Consider the following 24613-nt stretch of genomic DNA (forward strand, 5'->3'; position numbering starts at 1 on the left):
TGGATGTCTTTATAAGACTAGCCATTATCTCAAAAAAGGGAAAAGTATCACGTAAGACGTTCTGACCAATAAAAGAAATTAATGTCCTTTTTCACCAGCTGCCTTCCCCCACCGCAGCCACCGAGGCTGTGAAGTTCACAGGTGCCTTCCCCAGAATGACCACTAGAAACCTTAGTACATATAAATAATAGATGCCGGGTCTGTCCCACTGGATGCTTGTATGCAGGGCCAGCATGTGCGCTCTAAAGATATAGGCTTGCATTATTTATCTGGGAAGCAGCAGGAAAGCAGGTCAGAGAAGTCTGACAGTGTGAGGCAACATGGAAACAATTATTCTACCTTTGGGCAGATGGGATGTCACTGCGCTGTCCCTTGTCATGCTTGGACTTGCATTGGGTAGCTACCAACTCTCTAGACCTTTTGGAACTACGATTCTAAGCTGGCAAGGCCTGCAGAGTATCTAGAGCCTTATGTGCTAACCCATTGCAACTAGCTAAGACATGTCTTTCGGTAACCTAACTCCAGTAATGTGCATATTTTTACATCTTTGTTTTTCTGAATTCTAAGTACAATAGTTTCTGGACATGTCCAAGTCACAGCAGCGATCCTGTCACTTGATGCCAGCTTGCTAGCAACAAGATCGCAATGTAGAACACTCACCTGCTCCCACTCTTGCTGAAATGCTTCAGAATTTTGCTTGTCAGTGAAAAAAGCAGCAATGAATTGGCACTTTGCTGGTTCGACCAACAAGAGTGACGCTGTAGGAACAGGTGAGTGATCTGTCATTGGCAATTTGCCACCAGTAACAAGACTGCTAAGCAGCCTAGAGCAGAGGACAGAGCCATGCTGTGCAGTAACCCATAGCAAGTAATGGGAAAAAAGCTCATATTACCTTGACTGCACCAATAAACTAAAATCTGTTCAATCTTGGTTACTGCACTTCCTCTGGCCTTCTTAAAGTGACTGTTACCTGGAAAATAACTGAAAAAGGCCAACGTCTAAAATTATTATTATACAGGATTTATATAGCGCCAACAGTTTACGCAGCACTTTATAACATAAAAGAAGGCTTTTAATATTTATCCCCTTCACGCCTAAGGGTAAAACAAATCTTAACGCCTAAGCACAATTTTGCAAGGTTGACATGTGTTCGTAAAACCTTACATATCATTACAACTACTTTGTACATCCAGGTGAATTATACCTTGTTTTATTCAGGGCAAATTGGACTTTTAAGAGAGAGAGACTGATCACTGTGGTAGCCAATCAGAGGCTATCCGCAATCATGTGACCCAGAATCGGGAGTCCCAGACGTTAGAATGGGACCCAGGGCTCTCAGTGACACCCTGGTTTCTGTGCTGGGAGCACGCTGTGCGGCACGCCCCCAGCACAAAGACCAGTACGCAAACATGCGGCCCCACAAAAAAAAAGCCCAGTTCTGTGAGGCCACATATTTTGTGTGACATCGGCGTCAAGGGGTTAAGCTGGCCATAAACGCAAACATTTCTTTCTTTTTCTTAAGAAAACTATGCAATGTGAGAGGACAGCTAAACTGTTTTTCGGTTCCTATCCAATCAGACAGGCCCTTGTATTATGTAGTAGTTGGTAGAGTGAAAGAAGGGCTAGTCCACTCGAAACTGCACCTGAACATCACTTTTGGGTGGAATGAATAACGGCATAAAACTATAAGTCACTTACAAATGCCCTGGATGTGTTCTGGCCTGGATTGACCCTTTAACAACTAGTGAGTTCCATCGGTTCCCGTCAGTATCTGACTTCTCTTTAAATCCGCCTCAGGCTTTTATGGATCACAACATAGACCTTCAGGGCGGCTTCTGTCTGCTACATGATAAAAGTCTCTTAGCTGTGCAATTATCTCGTACTGGAAGGCTATATATGCCTTTCTTCTGCATTACATAAATAAAACAATCCAAATCCTCATTTAAAATGCTTCCATCCCCTCCCTAGCAGGATGGCAGCTATTGATGAGCCGAATGGATAAATCTGCATTTTATTAACCTTCAAGTTTTTATTGATCAGGCCACCGAAATGAGTTAACTGTGATTGCCTGGCTAGTTTTCCGTGAGCTGGGCTGAATAGCCTTCCATGAAACGCATGGATTTGTAGTCAGAGTAATAATTAAGATGGACTGTTCAGATTTTTATACATCACTGGGAATAAAAAAGCACATTATAGCCTAGCATTGGACATAATAAAGAAAACCTATACAAAGAGGAATACAGGGGTCTGCTATTGCTGGTCTCCTGAAAATGCTTCTTTCCTGGGCTTCGAAATTGTGAATCACTGACCATCACTGAAATACACACATGTGTATGCAGTGTGTGAATTCTTGGTCTGCATAGTCTTCTGGGTCAGTGATGTAAAATGAACAATACAGCCAGGCAAGTATTATTTTCAAAAGGAGGCTTGAATAAGTGCAGCTTTTGTATTCCTTCCATATATGTGTAGCACTGCCCCTGGGGACAAGCTGGAATATATTATGGGTCCTGCGCTCAATAGATCCAACCCTAAGCAAACCCAATCCCTCTGGCACAACTGGTAATGAATAGCAAATACCCCGCCAAGAAATTTGCTGACACAGGGTTAAATGAAACAAGAACAATTTTATGGAGAATGAAATGCAGTGTAGAGGGGTGGGGTTCCCCTTTCAACTTCAAAACTTACTTTTCTTCTTTTATGCAATGCAGTAAATTTGGTCTGCCACTAGAGGGCTTCACAGCCAAGAGTCTCCGGATGGCAGAGTTGCACTTTAAGCAAAATACAACTGATATCAAACAAATAAACTTACTTATACTCTATCAATGAAATGTATTACCCACACCGGTGTATGATTCTGCTTCTGAGGGGCGTTAGCCAAAAATCACCTCAGAGTCAGAACAGAATGCAATAAAGAGGTACCTCTAATAAGGCTACTAAGCCAGATTCCCCCACTTCAGTCCTTGTAACGGTGGAGCTCTAGTTGGTGCACGTTTAGTCCTTACAATTATTATTATTATTATACAGTATTTATAAAGCGCCAATAGTTCACTCAGCGCTGTACATTACAAAGGGGGACAGAACATGTGACAGAACAATACCAATACAATGCAAAACATGAGGGGATCGGGGGCCCTGCTCTTTCGAGCTTACAATCTAGAAGGGACGGGATAGTGGTACAGGAGGAGATAGCTGTGGGGGATGGAGTGGTAGGAAGAGTGGAGGAGGTTAGCAGGGGGTGAGGTAGGCTTCCCTGAAGAGATGGGTTTTCAGGGTGCGCCTAAAGGAGAGGAGAGTAGGTGATAATCTGATGGGTTGGGGAAGGGAGTTCCAGAGGATGGGTGATACCCTGGAGAAGTCCTGGAGGCGGGCATGGGAGGAGGAGACCAGGGAACTAGAGAGAAAGGAGGTCTTGTGAGGAGCGGAGTGTGCGTGCTGGGCGGTACTTGGATATTAGGTCAGTGATGTAGTTCGGGGCAGTATGGTGGACAGCTTTGTACGTCAGTGTTAGGATTTTAAATTTGATCCGTTGCGCAATCGGAAGCCAGTGGAGGGATTGGCAGAGGGGGGTGGCGGAAATGGAGCGGTTGGAAAGGTGAATGAGTCTGGCAGCCGTATTCAGGATCGACTGAAGCAGGGATAGCCAGCGGCGAGGCAGGCCAGTGAGGAGGGAGTTGCAGTAGTCGAGTCGTGATATGATGAGGGAGTGGATGAGCTGCTTAGTGGTTTCTGGGGTTAGGAACGTGCGGATTTTGGCGATGTTGCGGAGGTGGAGTCTGCACGAGTTTGTTAAAGATTGGACTTGGGGCTGGAAGGATAGGTTGGAGTCCAGAATGACACCAAGTACTCTGGCCTGCAGAGCGGGTTTGATATTGGCATTGTTGGATGTGATGTAGAAGTCAATGGGGGGTGGGGTTCGGGCTGGGGGGAAGACAAGGAGCTCGGTTTTGGAGAGATTCAGTTTAAGGAAGTGGAGCGACATCCAATCTGATATGTCGCTCAGTAGGTGTGTGATTTGGGCAGAGACCGAGGGGGTGAGGTGGGGGGTTGAGAGATAGATTTGTGTGTCGTCGGCATAGAGGTGGTAGTTGAAGCCATGAGAGTGTATGAGTTGGCCAAGGGAGGAGGTGTAGATGGAGAAGAGAAGGGGCCCAAGGACAGAGCCTTGAGGGACCCCAACAGAGAGGGGGAGTGAGGGGGAGGTGGTAGCATTATAGGTAACGCTGAAAGAGCGTTGTGACAGGTAGGATGAGAGCCAGGAGAGAGCAGAATCTCTGAGGCCGAGGGAGTGTAGTATTTTGAGGAGGAGGGGGTGGTCAACTGTGTCGAAGGCCGCAGAGAGGTCAAGGAGTAGGAGCACTGAATAGTGGCCATTAGCTTTGGCGGTTAGAAGGTCGTTGGAGAGTTTGAGTAAGGCGGTTTCGGTGGAGTGTAGGGGGCGGAAGCCAGACTGTAGGGGATCGAGGAGGTTGTTGTTGTTGAGGTGAGAGCATAGGCGGGTGTAGACGAGGCGCTCGAGGAGTTTAGATGTAAGTGGGAGCAGGGAGATGGGTCTGAGGTTGTTCGGGTCATTGGGGTCCAGGGAGGGCTTTTTAAGTATGGGGGTGATGTGTGCATGCTTCAGTGGGGAGGGGAAAGTGCCGGAGGAGAGGGAGAGATTAAAGATGTGGGTGAGGGAGTGTAGGATGGAGGGGGAGGGAGGTCGTAGGAATTGTGAGGGGATAGGGTCGAGGGGGCAGGTGGTGAGGCGGGCATCAGAGAGGATCTTGGAGACTTCCTCGATGGTAGTAAGGTCAAAGGTGTGGAGTGTTGGGGGAGCTTTAGTATGAGGAATGTAGGGTGGGGTGGGAGTGGAGGTCAGAGCAGTGGTGGGGCCGTGGGAGAGGGGTGATGAGGGGGTAGCTGAGTGAGGGGGAACGGGGTTGGAGGGAGTTTGAGCAGTGACGAAGTCCCTGCGGGTAATGTCGAGGGGGAGGGGGGATGAGGGGGTAGCTGTGTGAGAGGGGGTGTGAGTTGCGGCAATGTCCTTGCGAATTGTGTCAATCTTATTTTTGAAGTGATTGGCAATCTCAAGGGCGGTGAGTGAGGTGCTGGGTGGAGGTGGGGGTGGAGAGAGTAGAGAGTTGAAGGTGGAGAAGAGTCGGCGAGGATTGGAGGAGAGGGCCTTGATGAGGGTCAGGAAGTAGGCTTGTTTGGCTGCATGGAGGGAGGAGGTGTAGGTGCGGAAGGCAGATTTGTAGCAGGTGAAAGCTTGTTGGGATTTTGTTTTGCGCCATAGTCGCTCCAGGGCACGACTGCGTCGTTTGAGGGTTTTGGTGTGATCAGTCTGCCAGGGCTGGAGCGGTTGGAGTCTGATGTTGCGTGTGGTTAAAGGCGCTAGTGAGTCAAGGGCTGCTGACAGCGCGTTGTTGTAGGCAGTCATAGCCAAGTCTGGGCAGGACAGGGGGAGGATGCGGTCGTGGAGTTGATCAGCTGCAGAGTGGAGGGGGGCAGGGTTAAGGTTGCGGAGGTTACGGCTGGTAGTAGTGTGACATTTGGAGGGGTAGGCATTGGAGGACGAGGAGATAGAGAAGGTGATCAGGTTGTGGTCAGAGAGAGGGAAGGGGGTGTTAGTGAGGTTGTGGGGAGCGCAGTGGTTGGAGAAGACAAGATCAAGGATATTACCGTCAGAGTGGATGGTGGATTGTATGCACTGTGCAAGTGCAAAGGAGGAGGTTAAGTGGAGGAGACGGGCTGTGTCTATGTTGTCAAGGTTGACAGGGATGTTGAAATCCCCAAGAATGATGGTGGGTAGCTCAGAGGAGAGGAAGAAGGGTAGCCAGGAGGAAAAGTCATCCAGGAAGCGGGGTATGGATCCAGGAGGCCGGTATATCACGGCAATCTTCAGGGGGGTTGGGGAGAATAGTCGGACGCAGTGGGCCTCGAAGGAGGAGAAGGATAGGGAGGGGGGGTTTGGGAGGACTCGGAAGGTGCTCTGCGGTGACAGACCAACCCCACCACCTTTACGACAATGAAGTAAATAGCAGCTGAAGGCTTCTTTGGAGTTTCAGCTGGTGTGGGTTACATCAGATTTCACTAGGTTTCTGGGCTGAGAGGATCCAACCTCAGTGTCTAAACGCAACACAAAGCACTCCAAGACCAGGGGCAGTCGCAGGATGCAATCTCCCAGTATGTGTCAGTCCCCGGGGCAGACAGTCTCAATTACACTGGTGGTGAGGGACAAAGCAGGCAGAGGGATCTGTGGCTTGCACAGGGCCCCGGATGGGTGAGATCCCAGCAGTGGGGTGCAGATGTCCCAGTCTATATGCAAAGTGTAAATGGTGTGTCTTACTCTCTCCAGTGGGACAGCTCACCAGACTCTGAACACATAGCAGGGTCCCTCTATCCGCGCTGAGTGCTGTAGTGCCTCCTCCTCTCCTTGGACGGGCTCCACGTGTCCCTGTCTTTTCTCCAGCTTCGTGTGTCTCTGTTCTCCCCTTCACTTCCTGCTTCCTCCCCTCCCCAGCGTTCTTTGCTGTGTAGTGGATGAGTCATGAACTTGGCAGAATGCCCAGGTTTTACAAATAGGGGAGAGAGAGGAAGGACTGACTGCTGAACGTGTGATAAATCCTCTTGTACAAGGAGCCTGCTACATATGTCTTCTTTAAACCAGACCTGCCATAAATATGGATTCTGGGGAAATATGGATCCTGACATTGCTGACCACCTTATCTAATGCTAATTGCTTGGATGTTATGCTCACTCTCTAAAATCAGTAGTCAATGCATGCCTGTAACAAAATTTTGACTTGCCAGGCCCTAAGGACAGATTGGCCTTTGTGCATATGTAGTACAAGAGCTAAAGTGACACTTGTCAATATCCTTATTCTTCCAAAATGAATCTATACACATCCACTACTTAATTGTTCTGTAATCTATTCATGAAACTGTTTCCTACTGTGTTTTTGTTGCTTCCTTGTAACATCCTCCATGAGTCCCCCAAACCTCTACTTTTCCCCCTCCTTTCCTTTGTTTGGAATGAGCAGTGCTTGCTAGTTGTGGCCAAGCCACTGCTCTACAGTATACACAGTACAAATTCCATAGTTCATCTCAGGAGCAATCAAGAGAGGTTTGCTACGTTTCTACATACAGTGGACCCATGGACACAGCCATCCTCCTAACAGGAAGTCAGATCACAGCAGAAAAATGCTGAGGATGCTGAGAGCAATAGAAGGGATTTTTTTTTTTTTTTTTTACGGTACAACTAAAACTTTAGATGGATTAGAACACCTGGTTGTTTTTGCAGACTGCACCCTGTTAGGGCTCATTCACACTTGACTTTATTTCTAACTCTTGCCAACGCCCCTATAGCTTTAGACAGGCGTTTGGGAATAATTTTTAACGCTCCCCAAACGCCCAATGCGCGGTTTTGAGGTGGTTAATAGGTGTTTGCCAAGCGTTAAAATCGTACCACAAACGCCTATAATGAAGTTAAATGTTAACGCTCCTCAAACGCCTGCCAGGCATTTGCAGATTGACACCATTGACTTGAATGGGAGGCTTCAACTCCTCCTGACTTGACACAAGGCGTCAGTTTTGCCACGATGCTAAGGCTTCAGTGTGAACAGCACTGTGTGCTGCCATGTGCAGAATTTTCATAGGCATTTGAGAAGTGTTAAAAATGAGTCCTCATGCACACTGGACGTTTTTACAGCTGCTGTTTTTGGCTTTTTACTCTACTTTCTTCTTCCTCCTTCCTCCCTCCCCCCCCCCTCCTCCCTCTTCCTCCCTCCTCCTCCCCCCCCCCCCCCCCTCTTCCTTCTTTTTTTTGTTTTTTGTTTTTTTTCTCTACAGCCAGTAATCTCCCCAGCATGTTATCCTATGTGTCCATGCACACATAGACTATAATCAACAATTTTTGGCAGGGGTGTTTTTTGGATGGAAAAAAAACTCAGAGCGTTTTTACAGCTAAACTCCTCTAGAAACCCACTAGTTCTAACGTGGTAAACTGTGGTAAATCACGGCAGTCCAGCATTTTTGGAACTTTTTTGACAAAAAAAAAACTTTTTTTTTTGGTTAAAAAAACCCCAAAAAACTAGAAAGCGCAAACGTGAAAATACTCTGCTATACACTAATACAAAAACGCTAAAAATTCTGAAAAAACTCACGTTTTAATGTGACTTTACACAGCTAACATTACCAGCGTTATTAAAATGCCCAGTGTGCATGGAACCTGAAAGTGAAAACCAAAGAAAATTTGGGGTTTTCCCCAGAAAAGTGATAGAAGGGACATTTTTTCAGTGGGGACACCAGTTCTAGTGACCTGGGGGGACCCCAAGGAATTTCCTGAATTTGCAGAGATTTTCCCTCACTTCCTATTTTGGCTGTGGGACAAGGTAAATCTCCCCAGTGGGACACAGATGGCAAAAAATACATTGACAGGGGTTATAACCCTCCCTTACTCTTTCCAAATTGAAAAAAAAAGTTTTGCCTATAGTTCTACTTTACGTTGAGAATACATACAGTATGTGAATAGAATTTTTTTAAACCAAGGTTTATTGTCACTTGAAAAGGGAGGAGATGACGCTAGTCTGATAAATTTCATTTTCCTCCCACCTGAATGGCATGCATTCTTTTTTTTTTTTGGGGGATCTGTTAGAGAATGTTTCTGATGACAAGAATTCAATGTGAACTAATTTACTTGGCTCTAAACACTTCTGTAATTTTTCAATTTAAAGCTGAACTCCAGGAAAGCTTGCTGTCTGTTTTAGATGGGAAGATACACCCCTCTGTCTTTCCTGCGGACCTCTGTCACCAGTGAGGGCAAATCCAAATTTTGAATTGTCATCAGAACAACAATAGAGGGGAACTCTTTTAATGGGGACACTTGTCCCAGTGACAACCTTTTTAAGAGTGCATTTCCATCATTTGGAGAGATTTCCTTTAATTTTCTGTTGTGTCCACAGGACAGGTAGTGGAGGGAAATATCCCTAATGGAACATGGGATGGTAACAAAACTGACAGGGTCTTTGAAAATGTTTTGGTTTATTTTACATACATATATGGGAATGCATTTACATACCAAAGGATTTGTAATTCTGTTTAGCCAGTGTTGTTATCCAGGCACCTCTGACTCGCATTATAGCCAAGTCCAATGCAGAAGGATGGTAAAGAACACTTCCCCCCCCCCCCCCCCCCCCAACCTGCTGATAGGACAGTGAAAGAGCAGCCACGTATTGCTGAAGCTACTCTGCTCTCTTTTCAGTTCAGCATTTTATTTGTCAGCACACTTGATTGGCTCAGGTGGATGTTGCATCAACATCAGGATACATTTAGGTATTTCAGCTAGCTGTATTCACCAAAACATTAACCCCCTGGTTACACCAAGTCTGACTTTGAAATCGTGCGACTTACAGTGAAGTCGCACAATTTCAAAGTGGGGTGAGATGCTGATTTCAGGTGCGATTTGCAAGACATCTGACACCGATGTCTATGCAAATCACACCAAAAGTAGTACATGTACTACTTTAAAAATCGATGCGGCTCCAACCAAGTCGGAACCGCACTGATTTGACTGCTTTAATTGCAGACAATAGTATCACAATCGCGGCGTCAGACCCCAGACCTTCTCACCAAACTCGTGACCGAGGGGCTAGCCGATCTACAACCGCGATGTGACGTGCGTAACAATGCCACACCCAGCTGCACCCTGCACAACAATTTTCCAGCTAATGGATACCGATCGATGTGCCAGCAGCCTGAATCGATTGTTACTGGGTCAGGTTAATTACGCAATTAACCCTTCACACTGCCACCACCTCCTTTTTGATCAGAGAAAGAGGAAACTCTGCGTTCAGCTATAACACTATAATGGTTGATATAATCGTCTGTATAAAACGGTCCACAGGCCAGTTATACAGAGGTTCAAACAAACACAGTAGCGTTCTCTTTAAAGGCAGGGATTTGTAAATTGCAATTAAGAGCTATAGAAACAGTTTAACACTTTCAGAAAGAAAGATTTATTACTAAGAGGTCAAATGGGTGCAATAAAAAATATTTACAGAAAAAGATGTAACTAAGAGATAGATAGAGATATATATATATATATATATATATATATATATATATATGTATGTATGTATGTATACATACAGAGACTAACAGCACAGCAAAGAGATATCAGGGAGAAGTTAAAGGTTAAGATACTTGCCATTAAGCCTTGGATGTAAGCAGACCAAGTTTCTGAGCATCAGGGCTTTGATCTCCCTATGTTATGATGGAAAAAATGGGAGATGTCTTCAGCTTTCTTCTTAGGCCTGACAGCCTGTTTTGAAGTCCCCAGCAGGGGGTGTCTCTTAAGTCAAGGCCCAATAACCCGTTTAGGGCGTGTAGTTATGGGCGGATGCCTCAACTAGAGCAAAAACTGTTCATAACTCATATTTTGGCCCATAACTGTCCATCTGCGGGTAGATTATTATGCAGACAAGTCTAAGGATTAATTCGATATGAATTATGAAATTATATACGGCACAATTCACGAGATCTATGTTTCTGCTTCCTTGAGTGTCCAAGACAAGGCGAGTGACCCATCAAACTGTTAGCCTGCTCATTGGCCATCTGACGAGGTGTCCGGTTTTTATGTACGTCTCTCATATTCTAAGATATGAGACATAGGGGAAAAATGGATTTACCAGAAGTTATCTGATTCTGTCACCTACACAGAGTTAGGTTTTATGAGGCTAGAATCTCTTATCTCTTAGCAGGTGTGAAATGGTACAGCTTTCTTGGGACAGTGAGGCACCTCGTGGCCCCCTGCTGGGATCTGGCCTGTGACACTTCTAACACACACATATACTGCCATATGTCACTGTGCCTCTCACAGAGGGAGGGGGGAGAGGGGGGAAGAATAAGGGAGAAATATATGTGTCAGGACAGTTAACCCCTTTGCCAAGATGGAGGTTGAAACCAAAATGGTTGAACCGCGTCCATCTCTGGGTATATGCTGTTACAAATGGGGTGCGACTTGGCATATGATTTGCAAATAGCATGCCAAGTCGCAACCGATGTAACTGTGTTCATGTTCACTGGTGTTTTGATTTTATAGCTAGATTTCATCTTTAATAGCATCCCAAAGCCCCACCAGTAGCCCATACTCTTCTCCCCTTCTCTGTCCTAATACCCCATTTTATTATTATTATACAGTATTTATATAGTGCCAAAGGGTATGCTCAGCGCTGTACAGTAGCAAGGGGGACAGAACATGAGACAAGACAGTAACAATACAATACACGAGGGGTTCGAGGGCCCTGCTCTTACGAGCTTACAATCTAGGATGGGTTGGTAAGTGACCTAATCTACTTTATTTGACAGCACTGGCGCTTGGCATTTGGACGTTCAGACACCCAGCATTATCACATGGGGCATGGGGGAAATCCTGACCCCCCCCCCCCCCTCTGATTTTTCTACTTGAATCTTACATAGGGGTCATTCTTCTATTCTGCAGTCCAAATGGAATGGAAGGAGAGCAAAGGGAAGGTCACTATCTGCAGCATGTCAACAAGCATTGCCGCAGGTTAATGTGCATTTCATTGCATGCTGCTGTGTGATTTAATTCCTACAGTGCAGTTTTCGGTGCGCATCAACACTCGCTATGATGCAGAATGACTCACGCTTCAGCACGTGTTACTACAGCCATTTAAATGAATTTTGATGCAGTTTCATTGACTTCAAAGGAATGCTCAACAGGCAAAACAATCAGTTGTCATTGGCCTGCAGCAAGAGAACCTGGAGACATATTTTGGTATAGATCGTTCCCAAAAATGTAATTTCTTGTGTGATTGTCTATCTCACTGTTTCCCCTGGCTCCTACCGAAGCTTGTCCTGTCTTAAAGGGATGCAGACTGTGGGTATAGGATTATACCTTTTTTTTTTTTTCTTCTATGGTTGAACTGGATGAACTTTTTTGTCTTTTTTCAGCCAGACTAACTATGTAACCCTGCACCTTCCTTTATTCAAATGCTGAGATTTCATTGGGTGGTTATAATGAAGGCTGGCCCTCGTATTTTGGAAATTTGACATAGTGAAACAAATGGCCACTTCTTCAGAACAGAGACTGAAATGAATCTGCAGCAGCAGTGCGTTTAAAATCTTTGGTATATAGATCATCTAAGGGGATTTTTTTGTAAAGAAAATTGGAGTTACACTTTAAGGTGAACCCTACATAGCCAAATCCCAGGTTACAACAAAAGGTCAAAGTAACTATACTGTTTCCATGGCAGAACTTCTAATCTAAAAAGCAAAATAAAAAGATTTCACTGCATGTCAGTACTTTGTGTTCTCGTATCATAAAAATAATGATCTTCTATATGGTTTTGCCAATACAAAGCACAATGTAGCCACCAGATCAATAGCTTTAACCAAGTGGTTGGTTCTTACAATGCAGACAAATTAAATCTTGGCATCTTGTGTTTGCAGCCCTGTGAGCAGCTGAACAAGGTGCCTTGATACGGAATTCTCATGGGGGATTTACGCTGGCTTTGGGTTAGGAGCTGCACAATGGCCTTCTGGGATATAAGGGTTCATATACACAAGATATGGGTGGGGTGAGTGCCCTGCCACCTGTGACGAACGCTGTGCCCGACCCCTGCCCTTATCACTAATTTGTGATAAAGGACTGGCCAATCTCCCACCACGCTAATCACGTAACAATGCCACTCTCAGGTACACCCTACACAAAGATTTTCCAGCTCGCTGGAGCACCATCTAGGTGCCAGAAGTCTAAGCCCAGGTTCACACTGACGCAGTGTGGAATTTGCATCGGTTTCTGTGCGATTTCCACACCGCATCATAATTGCACCCCGTTCATACGAACCGCTGCGGGTGTGTATTTTAAGTTAACGACACCCCGAAATCAGTTAGCAAAACGCGATGATTCTGGTGTGGACAAAAAAGGACCTGCACTTTTTCGGTTCGGATGCGGTGCATGGCTCAAATTGCATCACACAGAAATCGTATGTGATTTGCACAGGAACGTGGTACGGTTCCTGTGTGAATCACATACGATGTGCCGCACCACATCAGTGTGAACTCGGGCTGAGAGTGATTGTCACTGGGTTGTTAATTAAGCAATTAACTCTTTAATTCACCACCATCACCTTTTGATTGAGATGGGGAAACTCCCAATCTTAGCAAGAACAAATATGGAGAATAAATGTCTGTACACACACTGTCACTGCAGACAGGTGTATTCAGAGATTTGTCATACACAGTAGCACTCTTCGAGACAGGGATTCTTTTGTTTTCATTAGTGTTATAAAGAAATAGACACAATAAAGCGACAGAGAATTAAAAAGGAGTTGAAAATGAAGAATACTTGCAAAGTCCTTGGTTTTAGCTCAGTCCAGTTGATCAAGCAAAAACAGTACAGTGTCTCTCAAATCTGGTTAGAAGACCATCTGACCAATCATCCTGTTTGAGAGGTGGTGGCTGGGAGGCTACCACGTTTATGACTGTACCGTAGCCCTCCCTTGCACACAGTTTTATACTAATAACATCTTCCACTATGTACAGGTTGCATTCTGGAAACTGGAAGATTATTGTCCAACATTATATTTCGTGTCCAAGCATACCAAACGCAAAGTATTTCGGATGGGTCTGTCACCCAGGAGGTGGGGAGACTACTATCTCTTCTTTTGTATATACATTATATTAATGTGTCTTGGTCCTGTTGGATTTTATCAATTGTGTGTGGATTTTGTGAATTGGGCAGAGGTCTCTGAGAGGTTGCCCAATGTCCAGCGCTGGAACAAGGTCATCCAGGGCGGAGATGTCAAGTGGCGCCAGGCCCCCCACCAGGTGGAGCAGCAGGTGGGGTGTAGTAAATAACGATGGGTGCAGCACGTCTCACTCAAGCATATACTATAAGTATTGGGACGCCTGCCTTTTACACGCACATGAATTTTAATGGCATCCCAGTCTTAGTTCATAGGGTTCAATATTGAGTTGGCCCCGCCCTTTCCAGCTATAACAGCTTCAACTATTCTGGGAAGCCTTTCCACAAGGTTTAGGAGTGTATCTATGAGACTGTTTGACCATTCTTCCAGAAGTGCATTTGTGATGTCGGATGAGAAGGCCTGGCTCGCAGTGTCCGCTCTAATTCATCCCAAAGGTGTTCTGTTGGGTTGAGGTCAGGACTTTGTGCAGGACAGTCAAGTTCCTACACCCCAAACTCGCTTAACCATGTCTTTATGGACCTTGCTTTGTGCACTGGTGTGCAGTCATGTTTGGAACAGGAAGAGGGGCCATCCCCAAACTGTTCCCACAAAGTTAGGAGCATGAAATTGTCCAAAATGTCTTGGTATATTGATGCCTTAAGAGTTCCCTTCACTAAAATTAAGGGGCCAAGCCCAACCCCTGAAAAACAACCCCACCCCATAATCCCCCCTCCACCAAACTTTACACTTGGTACAATGCAGCCAGGCAAGTACCGTTCTTTTGGCAACCCCCAAACCCAGACACATCCATTGGATTGCCAGGTAGAAGCGTGATTCTTCACTCCAGAGAACATGTCTCCACTGCTCTAGCTTCCAGTGGCGGCGTGGTTTACACCACTGCATCCGCCGATTCGCATTGCACTTGATGATGTAAGGCTTGAATGCAGCTGCTCGGCCATAGAACCCCATTCCATGAAGCTCTCTACGCACTGTTGTTGTGCTAATCTGAAGGCCACTAACAGTTGACCGTGGAATATTTAGTAGTAAGGAAATTTTGCGGATGGAATTATTGCACAGGTGGCAACCTATCACGGTGCCACGCTTGAATTCACTGAGCTCCTGAGAGCTACCTGTTCTTTCACAAATGTTTGTAGAAGCAGTCTGCACGTGTGGCCATGGCGGTGATTCAATCACCTGAATCCAATGATTTGGAGTGGTGTCTTAATACTTTTGGCAATGTATTGTATGTAACATATGAGTTTAATAGTAGCCCCATATTTTATTTGCAGGATAGAATGTGTACTAACAGTGATGTAGAAAGAAATGCCCCTGTATTGATGGTGTAACTGAAAGACACTGGGGTTTTGTGGGGTGCATTTATCTAGGGAGTCCTGTGTGGCTCTGAGAAAGTAAGGCTTTGTTCCCAGGTGCAGCCAAAGGGTTAGTAAAACCAGGTGTTTGAGCCATGTCTTTACTGCCCCAGACCGCCCACCTGAACGCTAACATACTGTCTGCTCATGACTGTGTACATGCCAAAGTTCTCCCTCTTACCTCAGGGACCCCAGAGTCTCTCCCTCCTCCTTAAATTGGGGTCCCCAGATTCTCCCCTCCTTAAATCGAGGTCCCCAGAGTCACCCCCTCAGGTCAGGGTCCCCAGAGAACCTACTTACATCATGGTCTTCATGATGCAGCTACAGGACATACACAAGGAAGCTAGGCCACTGGGACCGGCAGGTTTGGAGGAAGTTTCGTTTTTGCTCCTGCTCTAAGGGCCAGGTCCTGGGAGTGGGGAAATCACCTGATTGGTTGCTGTGACATGGTTCTAGCAACCAACCACAAGCACTGACAGGGTGGGCAGCGGCGGAGAGGGTGGATGCTGTCAGACAGCATATTTTCACTGACAAACGTGCTGTTGCTGAGGATTGTGGCCGTAGCTACAGGGACACTGAATGGGCATTTTGGATGCCCCTAATCTATGTTGGTAGTAGCAGAGGCAGAGCGAGTCCACTGTGACAGCAGTGATTTGGTGGAGCTGTGCAGGGTGCAGCTTGCAATCTGGCATCCCCTCCAGCCTTATAAGACTGCGCCCAGGGCAAGTGTCCCTTCAGCCCCTGACTTGTCCTGGCCCTGCCCATGCCTGACTGCTATCTGGGTAGGCATTTTATGGAATGCTATGTGTTGCTAGTGCTTTAATTGACTGAAGGATTTTCATAGTTTTACGATAGGTCACTTTCAATCCCCTCTGGAAAGTGATAAACTGTAGGAGCTGATTGCTAGCAAGCCCTGCCAGATCTCTGGCCTAAGTGGAGATAACCAGTCCTTTTGAAGACCCAGACCCTTGTTGCCTCAAGGTGCCTCCAAAACTTTAGCTATGTTCTGGAGGGGGGGGGGGGGGGGGGAGAATCAGAGCTGCTGGATCTCTGGTTATAAAACAGAAAAGAAAATGACAAATACATGTAATGGCTGAATTCTGTCAAGACATGGCTGCTGCACACACAGCAATTCGTGTGCCCAGTACGCACGACCATTATACCCCACTGCTTCATTCATGTAGTTATGGGCACTTCTCATGTCTGGGTGAGAAGCCTGATATCTTAACTGTTTCATTGTTCTGTAATATTCGTGTTTGGTCAAGAGATCCTTCTTTACTATCTGTAAGTGTTTGTACTTGGGTATATCATTGAAGGCGAGAAGCCAGAATAGTTCTTGAGCATGGGCCATGTGATGACTTTGTCCTCTACAGCCCAGGTTCCAGATTGCCAAAGCTTACCTAGCACTGTGACCACTGACTCTTGTATACCACCTGTCAAAGCTTCTTTCTCTAAGTGCTACCGCTGCCCAGCTTTCAAAAGTCTTGTGAGTCTAGGGGCGAGCACATCATTGAATGGGATGCAGCAGGGGTGGTCTAGCATGATGTTTGGAATTTATGGCAGGTGTCCATAGTCCCGATTTTATGTTTCTGTTTAAGGGATCAGATCACTCAGAAGTGACTTCTGTTACTAGTGTGGGTAGGTTGGGATTTGTAAATGATTCATACAGAGGAAAAAATGTCATTCCTGTAGGACTGGGGTCCTGGGTTTGATTAGCATGGTGTTTTTCATATTCTCCTCCCATGTTAGCTGGGGTGCTTTTGCAGGTGTTCCACCTTTCTTTAATGCTGAAACATGCCAAGTCTATATTGAGAGAATATGGGGGCTGCCATTGCTGACCTTCTGAAATGCTAGTTGCCTGGTCTTTATGCTTTTATCTTCATGTGCTTGGAATACACATGAAGATAAAGAATTCAGACTTTATTTGCTTCATAATTGGACAGTGCAATAAAAAGTATTGGAGCCAGAGACAGTCAGGCACCTAATATTTTCAGCAGGATTGCAGCATTAGCAGCTGCCATACTTACTTTTTATATTTCTAGAGACCTGTAGAAAATTAATATACTAGCTCGCCAGTGGCTTGTGTCTACTACCTTCACTTAATTCAGTTGCTGCATCCACTTTCAGACTCCTAAAGAAGAACTTTGGGAATGCTAAAAAAAAGCAAACACATATACTCACCTCAATGCTGTGGCTGTCACTCACTGACCCTAAGGGCTGGTTCACACAGGAATGGACTTAAATGCAATAGGCAGTCAGAACATCAGGGCTGATTTAAATTTTAAAAATATTTACCATAGTTTGTAGACTTTTTACACAGTTTAAATAATAGGCACTTATTTGAGCACTTTTTATTAAAAAAAAAAAAAAAAAAGGAACAGAATAATATATGAAAGATTATTTTTTTCAAAATGTTCAGTCATAGAAAAAAATTAAAAACTCAGTGGTGAATACCGGTAAATATCACCAAAGAAAACCTCTAACTGTCTCAAAAAATGTTATCCAGTTAATTTGGGTTCAGTTTTGCATGACCAAGTAATTGTTAGTCAAAGTATCACAGCATTGAAAAATGGTTCCCGAGTGATTTTAAAGTGGACTTATGCTGATTCAGTGCCCTTAATACTTTGAGGGAAACACCTGGAGCAAACATGCATTTCAGGAATCCCCATATTCTAATACTCGTGGTTTCAGGTAAATGACTCAGAAGCTATTGAGGCCAGAGACTGCAGGCAGACATTCCCTAGAGAGAGATCAACAATGGCAGTCCCCTGTTCTTAGTACAGGTTTTAACTGTTATCTGAGTAAACTGGCCCATGGCCAGTATTTCTTCTCATCTGTTTCCAGTGACAAACCTGTGCGGATAAAGGAGATTGCAGACCGGTCTTGTAAAAATTTACAGCCACTAAACAAGATGTGGAGTTGTTGCCTTGTGCGCCAAATAACACAAAACTAACCTAAGTGACTATTCCATGGGGACTGGAATTAATGGAAAACCCGTCTGACTATGCTTTTTCATAAGACTTTTTTTTTTTTTCAGTTTACAGAGGAGAAGCTTGGCCAAGCTGAGAAGACTGAGCTGGATGCCCACTTTGAGAACCTATTGACAAGAGCTGACAGTACAAAGAACTGGACCGAGAAGATCCTACGCCAGACAGAGGTTCTCTTGCAGCCCAATCCTAGTAAGTAGACAAGCAGAAACCAAAAATCCTAACAGTCGGTGTCCAGCAAGCAGATATATGCGGGGCATGCACTTTAAATAGTGGTGGGGCATTCATTTAACGTTGTTCTACAAGAAGCATATTTATTACAGGTACTTATAGCGCCCTCAAATTACACAGCGCTGTACATATATATTGTACATTCACATCAGGCCCTGCCCCCAAGAAGCTTACAATCTAAGTTCCCTCACTCCCATTCATATATACACATACTAGGGACAATTTACCTACCAGCATGTGTTTTGGAGTGTGGGAGGAAACCGGAGCACCTGGAGGAACACATGCAGGCAAGGGAGAACATGCAAACTCCAGGCATGTAGTGCCGTGGTTAGGATTGGAACCAACAACCCTAATGCTGCTAGGTAGGAGTGATATCACTAACATTTAATTTATTTGTTGAAGGCCTTATTTTACACAGCTCTTAACATACTGTATGTAACATTTCTTTGTTAAAGTAATGTATATGCAGGAAGATGTAGAGTAGTGTACAGGGGTTAATAGTATGTAGGATAGTGTAGATAGGTCAGTCTTATGTAGGGTAATGTACAGGGGATCAGTAGTGATAGGATCAATTCCTTTCTGTAGCCCAAACTTGTTCTCGATTATTTTTCCCCACTAGGCCTGGGAGCAATAAGGCTCCAGACACCGTAGTGTAAAAGCTAAATTTCTGAAAGTTTAATGCGTGCAAGCAGTATTCTACAAGAATTCTACAGAAGTTACTAGACCAGAATGACCAGTTAAATATTATGGTCTATTATGGAGGCATTATACAGCATTTGGATGCCAGTTAAAAAGACATATGTAGGGCAGTGTAGAGAGGTGAGTATAATGTAGGGCAATGTAGAGAGGTGAGTATAATGTAGGGCAGTGTAGAGAGGCGAGTAGTATGTAGGGCAGTGTAGAGAGACGAGTAGTATGTAGGGCAGTGTAGAGAGACGAGTAGTATGTAGGGCAGTGTAGAGAGGCGAGTAGTATGTAGGGCAGTGTAGAGAGGCGAGTAGTATGTAGGGCAGTGTAGAGAGACGAGTAGTATGTAGGGCAGTGTAGAGAGGCGAATAGTATGTAGGGCAGTGTAGAGAGGCGAGTAGTATGTAGGGCAGTGTAGAGAAGCGAGTAGTATGTAGGGCAGTGTAGAGAGGCGAGTAGTATGTAGGGCAGTGTAGAGAGGCGAGTAGTATGTAGGGCAGTGTAGAGAGGCGAGTAGTATGTATGGCAGTGTAGAGAGGCGAGTAGTATGTATAGCAATGTACAGGGGGTCAGTAGCATGTAGGGTAGAGTACAGGGGTCAGTAGTATGTAGAGCAGAGTACAGAGGTCAGTAGCCTATAGAGAGGTGAGTAGTATGTAGAGCAGTGTACAGGGGTCAGTAGCAAGTAGGGTAGTGTACAGGGGGTCAGTTGTATGTAGAGCAGTGTACAGAGGAAATTAGTATATACAGCAATGTACTGGGCTAAGTACTATGTAGAGCAGTGTACAGAGGTCAGTAGTATGTAGAGCAGTATACAGGGGGTCAGTAATATGTAGGGTAGTTTACAGAGATCAGTAGTATGTAGGGCAGTGTAAAGAGTTGGGTAGTATATAGAGCAGGGGTGGGAAAACTTTTTGACTTGAGGGCCGCAATGGGTTCATATATTGGACCCGGGGGCTGGACCAAGAGTAGATGAATGATGTGTATGTGTCATCCATAGTAAGTATAGTAATATTCCCCCATAGTAAGCATAGTAATTCATCCCCCATATAGTAATTAATTCCCCATATTAATTCATCCCCCATATTAAGTCCCCAAGTCCCCCCTGTGTCAGTTTACTTACCTTTGCTCCGCGCGTTCCTCTCGCCGTGTTCCCGCGCCGTTCCGGTCTCCAGGGCGGACTGTGAGAGGAGCCTAGCTCCCCTCAGGTTCGTCACGCTGCCCCTCCTACACACATCCTGACAGTATCACGCTCCGCGGGCCGGATTAAAAGGTCCGCCGGGCCGTAGTTTGCCCCTTGCTGATATAGAGCAATGTACAGGGGCCAGTAGTATGTAGGGCAGTGTAGAGAGGTGAGTAGTATGTAGGGTAGTGTACAGTTGGTCAGTAGTGTGTAGAGCAGTGTGCAGGAGTCTGTAGTATATACAGCAGTGTACAGAGGTCAGTAGGATGTAGGGAAGTGTACAGAGGTCAGTAGGATGTAGGGCAGTGTACAGAGGTCAGTAGGATGTAGGGCAGTGTACAGAGGTCAGTAGGATGTAGGGCAGTGTACAGAGGTCAGTAGGATGTAGGGCAGTGTACAGAGGTCAGTAGGATGTAGGGCAGTGTACAGAGGTCAGTAGGATGTAGGGCAGTGTACAGAGGTCAGTAGGATGTAGGGCAGTGTACAGAGGTCAGTAGGATGTAGGGCAGTGTACAGGGGTCAGTAGTAGGTAGAGCAGTGTACAGGGGTCAGTAGTAGGTAGAGCAGTGTACAGGGGTCAGTAGTATGTAGGGCAGTGTACAGAGGTCATTGATATGTAGGGCAGCTTCCAGAGGTCTGTAGAATGTAGGTTAGTATGCAGAAGTCTGTAGTATGTAAGGCAGTGTCCAGAGGTCCATAGTATGTGAGCATTAGTAGGGCAGTGAAGAGGGGTCAGCAGGACAGTGGTTGGGGGTCAGGAAGGTGACCTATGGGGACAGGAATGCACAGTACAGGGGTTCAGGAGAGCACAGAACAGCTGGGTCTGCAAGGCACAGTACAGGGGGTGCAGGGAAGATGCTGTCTTATATCTACCTATTCTGGTGCACTGATCCGTTTACACTTGCTTGGTGAATGGACCATCTGGTCAGATCCGCCTCAAAAACTGACAGGGGGACCTGATCAGGCGCGCCACGTGAAAGGGGCCTTAGTGATGGAGCCAGCAAACAATGACTATGATAAATTGAGTTTAAAACTGCACTGCCCAATTTCTCACAGTCAGGAAAGTGTTACATGAAAGAAGGAGATACCACCTTTGTTAGCTAACAGAACTTTTTTGCTTTTATCTAACCTTTTAGATAAAAGTCAAAAAATTGCTCTCATAAACAAAAAACCACTTGTGCTAGAAAACTGCAAAGACGCCCTACTCTTTGTGGCAGTTGTATTACACACAATGTTGTGCCAAACCATATATTACCCAAAATATACAGCACTTCCAATACACAATGGAAAGCATAAATTAGTACATCTCTTTTGAAAAGTAAGATTTTAATCAATATCTCAATGAAAACTAAGTTTTATAGAACATTTGTTTAGCTCATTACATGAAAGTAAGGTTAATAATATAACTTACATTACAAAATCTTCAGTTTTGCTCAAATGAGTTGATGCAAAAAGAACACACCCCACAACAAAAACTACTCCATCTAGTATTTTGTATGACTTCCATGATTTGTAAGGACAGCACCAAGTCTTCTAGGCATGGAATGAACAAGTTGGCGACATATTGCAACATCAATCTTTTTCCATTCTTCAAGAACAACATCTTTTAGAGCCTGGATGCTGGATGGAGAGTGATGCTGAACTTGTCTCTTCAGAATTCCCCATAGGTGTTCGATTGGGTTCAGATCAGGAGACATACTTGGCAACTGAATCAATTTCACCCTGTTCTTCTTCAGAAATGCAACAATGGCCTTTAGATCATTGTCATGTTGGAAAAGTGCACGACGACCAAGGGCACGGAGTAATGGTGGCATCTTCTCTTTCAATATAGAGCAGTACATCTGTGAATTCATGATCCCATCAATGAAATGCAGCTCCCTGACACCAGCAGCACTCATGCAGCCCCACAGAAGGACAATGCCACAACCATGTTTAACTGTGGGCACCATGCATTTTTGTACTCCTCACCTTTGCGAGGCCATACAGGTCCAAAAACATTTATCTTGGTCTCATCACTCCAGAGTACGGAGTCACAGTAGTCTTCTTTTTCAGCATGGGCCCTGGCAAATTCTAGGTGCTTTTTTGTGCATGGGCTTTAGGAGAGGCTTCCTTCATGAATGACATGCAGCAGAATACATTTTGACCTAAATTTATGTAGAAATTTTATTTTTTAATTTTTTTTTTTTTTTTTTACTGGATATGTTTTTATAGCAAAAAGTAAAAAATATATATATTTTTTTATTTCAAAATTGTTGTCTTTTTTTTTTTGTTTATAGTGCAAAAAATTAAAAACTCACAGGTGATCAAATAGCACCAAAAGAAAGCTCTATTTGTGTGGAAAAAAAGGACATAAATTTCATTTATGTACAATGTTGCATGACCAAGAAATTGTCCGTTAAAGTAACGCAGCACTGTATTGCAAAAAATGGCCTGATCAGGAAGGGGGGTAAATCCTCTGGAGTGCAAGTGGTTAAGTAACGACCTTTTAGTCTGCTGGACAGCTGTTTAATAAATAATTAGATTCACCTGTAGTTGAATTCTTGTTAATTAAGATTTTGTTGTCTAAATGTTTAGCTTTGCTCCTAAAGTCGGCCATACATGGGTTTAATTCGGAAAGAATTTTCTTTTGAAATTCTTTAAGAATTTTCATTCGAATTTTGCACCACCACAGCAATGTCCGATTTTCGGGCAGACATCGAATTTGAGTAATCGGGCATGTTGGAAAAACAAACGAATGTCTAATCAATGAAGGAAGAATTGTGCGAGAAATGTAGTTGAAGAAGAAAAAAGCATGAGCTGTGACCTGGAAAGAAAAGAAAATTCTTCATGAAAATTCTTTTCTGTAGCAACAAGAGGTGAAATTTAAAGGCTTGGTTGGTCGAATTTGGAAATCAATGGTGGTACAATCGGATTACAAAACGCACAAAATTTCCGATTTTCTAAAGAAAAGTAGTTTAAAATTTGACCCATGTATGGCCTGCATTAAGACTTTCATTAGGGTGTATTCATTTTTGCAACATGTTCTTGAGTGAATTTGTTAGTAAAAATTACTTTTTTGTGTGCAAATTAACAAATCTTGTTTGCAATCAATGGCCTGTATTGGGAGTATTTTGCAGTATAGTGTCCCATAGAAAATGTTGATTCTGAAAGGAAACGGTTTCTGACAAATCTGTTGGGGTGTACAAATTTATGCTGAGCACTGTACATATATAAAGTGTATCCAAATAAAAACTCATAATGTGCAATTCCTTATGTGTAAAAGTGCTTAATATATGCGCTCAAATCCGTATATAAAAGTCCACAAAGTGCAAACTACTTCTATGAAAAGTGCTTCTTCACAAATGCACAATATACTGTATATAACTTGTCTTCTATGTGCAAATTAAAGTGCTTCATACAGCTTCAACACTTCAACACTGGCGCTCCATTTCACCACTGTGCACCACTACCACAGTTGAAAACTCACCAGACAGCCATGACCTTCTCACTTAAGAGTTGGTCAGTATGCGCTTCATTTTATATAGGTCCCCACTCTGGTGTACCACTTCCAGGGTTCCTCTTAATTATAGCCTTGTCAGGAGTATCATGCAATTAGTAGGGAGAAAGAGACTCCAATACTGTAAAATACCCTTTATTAAAATCACACATAACAAACATTACAACCATTGGCTGTACCGCTCACATTTGCTAGTGCATTGCGCCCTGCACCCGGGTTTAAATGCTTAATCTTGTAACTGGCCAGCCCTGCTTCTCCCCTCCCTCGATGTACATTTTTGTCGTGATGACGTCTTCAGGAGTCCTGTCGGTGACACCCAAAAATGGTGAGGTACACTTGCATTGTGAGGCTGCCCAGACTGTGAGAGGCAGGGCTGGCCAGTTACGAGATTAAGCGTTTTGAACCCGGGTGCAGGGCACAAGGCACTAGTAAATGTGAGCGGTACAGCCAATGGTTTTAATGTTTGTTATGTGGGATTTTAATAAAGGGTGTTTTTCAGTATTGGAGTCTTTCTCCCTCCTAATTGCATGATACTCCTGGCAAGGCTATAATTAAGAGGGACCCTAGAAGTGGTACACCAGAGTGGGGACCTATATAAAAAGAAGCGCATATTGACCAACACTTTAGTGAAAAGGTGATTGCTTCCTGGTGAGTTTTCAGCTGTGGTAGTGGTGCTCAGTGATGAAGTGGAGCAGTACTTGGAAGTGCTGAAGCACTTTAATTTGCACATAGACGACAAGTTATATATATTGCACATTTTGTGAAGAAGCACTTTTCATACAAGACATTTGCACTTTGTGGACTTTTATGTATTGATTTGAGTGTATATATCGAGCACTTTTACACATAAGGAATTGCACTTTTGAGTATTTATTTGGATGCACTTTTATATATGTATATTGAAAAAAAATTGGTGTTAGCTGATTGTATCTCCTCCTCCTGTTTTCATGTAACACTGTTTCGACTGCGTGA

At 44.4% G+C, this 24613-nt stretch overlaps 1 protein-coding gene across 10 annotated transcripts in view; it reads left to right on the top strand.

Annotated features, from left to right (window-relative positions):
- SH3GLB2 (SH3 domain containing GRB2 like, endophilin B2) overlaps positions 1-24613 on the top strand; it is a 130524-nt gene that overhangs the window by 42954 nt on the left and 62957 nt on the right. For all 10 annotated transcript variants that reach the window (XM_089669098.1, XM_089669097.1, XM_089669103.1 and 7 more), the window contains exon 3: positions 18095-18236. In XM_089669098.1, coding sequence (XP_089525224.1) covers positions 18095-18236 — 142 coding nt within the window. The remainder of the gene's footprint in view (positions 1-18094; positions 18237-24613) is intronic.

The sequence above is a fragment of the Staurois parvus genome, unplaced genomic scaffold, assembly GCF_062004578.1.
Source record: "Staurois parvus isolate SC_StPar_1 unplaced genomic scaffold, SC_StPar_1.0 ptg000068l, whole genome shotgun sequence".
Lineage (NCBI taxonomy): Eukaryota > Metazoa > Chordata > Amphibia > Anura > Ranidae > Staurois > Staurois parvus.